At 41.5% G+C, this 5,236-nt stretch overlaps 1 protein-coding gene across 1 annotated transcript in view; it reads left to right on the top strand.

Moving 5' to 3' along the window:
* The window catches only part of SP110 (SP110 nuclear body protein), a 43,447-nt gene that overhangs the window by 1,894 nt on the left and 36,317 nt on the right, over window positions 1-5,236 (top strand). The window contains exons 2-3 of the mRNA XM_019657059.1: window positions 751-898; window positions 2,504-2,672. Coding sequence (XP_019512604.1) covers window positions 752-898; window positions 2,504-2,672 — 316 coding nt within the window. The 5' untranslated portion in view covers window position 751. The remainder of the gene's footprint in view (window positions 1-750; window positions 899-2,503; window positions 2,673-5,236) is intronic.

Genomic DNA, 5,236 nt, shown 5'->3' with positions numbered 1-5,236 from the left:
TATATTCTGTATGTTTTTATTTCTGTTTCATCTCTTTGTGTGTTGAAGATTGTAGATGGCTTATTAAAGTTTCTAAATATTATCAAGTTTCCATCTTTCTACCTGTTTGGGGGTGGTGCCTTTTACATGAGCATTTTTTGTGGGGGGGAGGAGGTGCCTTCAGCTGCAGTCCAGGCAATCTCAACTCAGCTCAATGTAGCCACAGACCATAGTACTTTGACTATGAGCCAAGAACCAGAAAGTCAGGATTTGTTCACCTGTACTGCTCCCAAGTTGCACAACTTAGGGTGAGTTATTAAACCTCTCTCTGTCTCAGTGTCCTTGACAGTAAAAACGGGTGCAATCATAGTAACAATCTTGCAAGGGTTTTGTGAAGATCAAATAAGTTACTGCATTTGTAGCCCTTAGAGCAAAATCTGGCACACAGGAAGCACTTGATAAATATTAGCTACTTTTAATATGTGCCTGATGTTTACCAGAAGCCCCTTTGGGATTTCGGTGCCACATTGTCAGTCACTTTCAGTCTCCATTGTCGCTGGACGTTGTCATTGTTTCCTATACCCATGAGTGTTTGAGGCAGACGTTGAGGCAGAGGAACTCAACGTTGAGACGTTGAGTTGAGACGTTTGAGGCAGAGGAATGCCTTGGGGACCAGAATGCCTGCCTTGAGATGCCCATTGAATATAGAAAGCAGCTTCCCAAGCTCCTCAAAGTCTTTGCTTCTCTTTTCTTCTCATGTTTCGTCCATAGGATGTTCACCATGACACGGGCCTTGGAAGAGGCTCTTCTCCAGCACTTCATGTGCCAGAAGCTGGAGATCTCCTATGCCATATACAAGCCGTTTCCTTTCTTCGAAGGCCTCCGAGATAAATCCTTCATCACCGAGAATACGTACAGGGTGAGTCATGTTGACCCCTTTCCCATGGCAGCCTAGCACTCACCAAGAATGCCTGACTAGTGAGGTCTCAAACTACAAGCCCCCAGGGCCTCTAGATTTTGGAAGGTCCCAAATGTTTATTATCAGGAAAGAGGATGTCATAGGGTGACCTCAAACCAGGTGATTTAAAACAACAAAAAAATGTATTCTGTCACAGTTCTGGAGGCCAGCAATCCAAAATTAAGGTGTTGGCAGGGTGGGTTTCTTGTAGAGATTCTGAGGGAGAACCCGTTCCCTGACCTTCTCCTGTCTTCTGGTGGTACCAGCAATCTTTGGTATTCCTGTCTCATAGAGCCATCATTTCAATCACTGTTTCCATCTCTAGGTCTCCTTATCCTTTTTGTGTCTTCTCCCTTTGTCTCTCTTCTAAGGACACTTATTGTCATTTAAGGCCCGTCCCAATCCAGGACAATCTCATTTCAAGATCCTTAACTAATTATATCATCAGACCTTTTTTTCGAAATAAGATCACATTCACAGGGTTCAAGTGGACTTATCTTTGGGGGGAGGGGATGCCCTTTAACCCACTAATGGCACCACCATTCTAATTCCTAAGAGCTTGTCACCCATAGTTCATTCTGATGTGAAGCAAGGCAGGTAATGGGAGATATGACCATGTGGACCAAAATGGCACTCTTTTCATATAATTTGGGGGTTTTAAAGCAATTCCTGAGGCAAGGGAAGTGTTGGCAGTGGTAGGCCATCTCCCTACAGCCTTGGCTTGGTTGGCTCCAAGTCCTCTCCAGATCACGGCCCAGATATTACTCCTCAAAGAGGCCTCCTTGACCTACTAATCTAATTAAGACCCCCCTCATTATTTTCCCCTTTAGAAAGCTATGTGCTCCCTTAATAAAACTTACCTCAATGATAGTTGGGCGTTCATTTAATTTTTGCTTATTGTTTAATACCCATCTTCTCCCCCTGACAGAGTCTCACCCAGTAAGGGTAGCACCATGTTGATCTCCATTGCTTTGTACCCAAGGACTAGCTTCATAGGTGTTCAATAAGCATTTCGCAATCAATTCTTTCCTGCCATGTTTCTTCTTTTAGCCATCCTCTCATCGCGGAGAGTTCTCTGGATGATTTCCCTATGGCTGGAGCCCATTCAAGCCACCTAAAGTCCTAGAGAGAGAGAACAGAGACTAACAAGCAATCAACAGAATTGCCACTAGTAACCAAATATTAGGTCCATTGCTGAAGCATCCTGCCCAGATCCTTGGAGAATTAATTACACCATAGCAGCCTTCGACTGAACTTCCCTTCCTTAAAATGTCTCTCTTCTCTCAAATGTACCTAAAATAAGGTTGACAAAACAGGCTTATTTTATAGAAGGCTAACTTATTTATTCCTGTGACTAACTATCAAAATATATGGGACGTTCCAAAAGCTAACAACGTGGATGTGTGACTTCTTTACATTACAGAATTTGACTATACATTTTTGTGTTAAATTTCTTCTTAAAAGAGCAGGGTAGCTTTCTTACGACTTAGAAAAATCACAGACGTCTAATAAACCTCCACTCCACTTTATAATCATATGTAATAACCCTTCACTACCTTTCTTAAGGAATCTCTGGAAGCCTGCAGAAATCTGGTCCCTGTATCCAACGTGGTGTACAACATTCTCACCAAACTGGAGAAGACATTTCATCTGTCACTTCTGGAGATGTTGTTCAGCCAAATTAACCTGCGTGAATACCCCAACCTGATGAAGATTTTCAAGAGCTTCAGAAGTGGTATGAGGCTTCCTGAATACTTTTCAGGCTATCAAAGCGTGAGAGCAGTTGCTATGCTGAAAGTTGGGGGTTGGTTTTCAGCGCTGTGGAATACGTACTTTAATTGCCCACTTTCTCTTTGGGAAGGTACGGGCCATGCTCTCTCACAGACGTGACAGGAAGAGTTGCCTCTGACCTTGGTTGTCTAAGATGACTTTATAGAGGACACAAATGTTTGTGTCTGACCTGTTCTATGAATTTAGGGAAAATTGTACAGTTTAGCATACTGAACAGTCTCTAGGGAATTCAGGACATGACAGAAATGCAAAGTTACAGAGATTCTTTCTGACAGAAGGACAAGGAAAGCCAGAGAGGCCAGAGAGGAAGAATAGTGGCTGGGATGGATAATAATAAGTATCTTTTTTCTTTTCTTTTAGTGCTTGGTATGTGCCAGACATCATCTCAGGCACTTTACATGATTATCTCATGTCACATTTAAAATCATCTTGTGAAGTCATTATTATCCCCATGAGACACATAAGGAAATTAAAGAGCAGAGTAACTTTCACCCAGTTACTTGTCTGTTGAGAGCAGATCCCACTTGGATCTCCTAATATCAGCCTGAAATTTTAATCACTATTCAAAACAAGGGTAGTTAGAAGGCAGAGTATGAAGCTGGAGAGGGGAAGGATGGGGAATTGTGAACACAGACACAAAGAGAAGGTATGGGAAAGAAGTGGAGCATGAAACATCCTGAAAAGGAGGAAGAACTGAATAACTGAAGGAGTAGGAAAAAGAGCAATGGCAGAGCTGGAAAGAAAGAAGTAAGAGGAGCAGGTGGTAAACCACGTCAGGTTTAAGGAAAAACGCTTTGGTCGAAACGTACGGTTCACTTATCTGAGAACAACAGGGGAAAGACCAATAGATCCCACTGAATTATGACATTTTATTAGTTGAGTCACCACTGTTGATAGGTCTTCATCTCCTCTCTGACTCTTTAGCATCAAGAGGCTCCTCCCCCAAAGGAGAAATGATTCCTTGAGCTGAAGGGATAGCAAAAGAGCAAAGTCATCCTCCAGGTAAACACAGCCACATGTGGGCCTGTGTTCCTGGTAGCATCAGGGCAGAGCTGGGAGACACGTGTTCCCAAAGACCATGCTAAGCAAATCTGACAGCCAGAGGGACCACACACTGATGTGCCCCCCTGACCTGGCTGAACTCAAGCATCTTTTCTGATCTGCAACTCTGTGGGATTTGGGGGGACTGCTCTCCAGAATCCAACCTTACTTTCTTTTTTCTGTTCACTGATTGAGACAGCTTTGCTTCTGAAATAAATGATGGAGAAGAAGCATAAGAGAAATCCAACATTAGCTATGCAGGGGAACAGCACGGGAAAGCCAAAGGCATGGGAGATTGAGACAGGAAGGACGCTTGGTGTGGCCAGAGGATAGGGTGNATCACTAAGTTAGCCTCCGCAACATTGCGACCTATTTACATTTCCAGCAGAAGCATCTGTGATTATTGCTATTATTTCTCTCGTGGCCAATTTGATAGGCAAACATGTTATTAAGTTGCCTTCATTTGCGCTGTTCCAACGACTAATGGGTTACCATGTTTTTTATTGTATTTATTGCACATTTGACCTAATTGCCTGTTTATATCTTTTGCTTTTTATTCTACGTGGATGTTTGTCTTTTGCTTATTCATTTTTAAGACTCTTTTACGTAATGAAAATCTGAACACTCATCTATGAGACATGGTATCATGCACTAGTGAGAAATGAGCCTTTGTCAGATAACCTCTGCTTTCCCACCGAATACCTTGGGCAGGTTACTTAACCTCACTGTGCTTTATCCTCGCGAATCAAAACCAACAAAAAATGAGGAACATCTATTGGGGGGGAATTACTTAGTAAGTTATATAAATATCTGACCACTATGCTGTACACCTGAAATTAATTTAATTGGATGTCAACTGGAATTAAAAAGTGTTTTTAAATTTTAAAAAAAGAACGAGGAGTGAGAAACATGGCGGGCGTTCTGTTCTGAATACTGTTGTATAATTAGTCTTCCTAAGTGTAACGCCAGGGCTTCTTCCTCTTTTTAGCATGTGTTCATTCTGACTTTCTCCGGCTGTACGCTCTTTGCAATATCCTCCCTCATGCATTTCATGGATGGTAGACTTCTTTCCCACCTGTTCTCTATCTTCCAGGATTTCTTTAAGATTGTATGGCATTTTTTTCTTGTTTTCCAGTGTTGTGGATTATTCTTTTTTTTTTTTTTTTACAACATCTATATTTTTTTCTGTCAAACTTAAAGGATTCAGGAATAAGGAGAAAGAAAGACAGGAGTGCTCAATCTGCCAGTGGGATTAAATCCCTGAAAAGAGTCATTAATTACAGTTCAATTTTCTCTTTGAAGCAAAATGAAGGTGGAAACGTGGGATCCATATTTGTTTTGGTTTTGAATTTTTTGTTAATGCCTCCCTTTTCTTGACAATTTGTCAAGAATGTCAACTATAAATTTTCTGCCTATTAAACTTATTAATATTTTCTCATGACCTATAAATGGTGAATTTTGTAAATG

Source organism: Hipposideros armiger, unplaced genomic scaffold, assembly GCF_001890085.2.
Source record: "Hipposideros armiger isolate ML-2016 unplaced genomic scaffold, ASM189008v1 scaffold_273, whole genome shotgun sequence".
Taxonomy (NCBI): Eukaryota; Metazoa; Chordata; class Mammalia; order Chiroptera; family Hipposideridae; genus Hipposideros; species Hipposideros armiger.
Note: the sequence above shows the minus strand (reverse complement) of the source record. Positions and strands in the feature narration are given on the sequence as shown.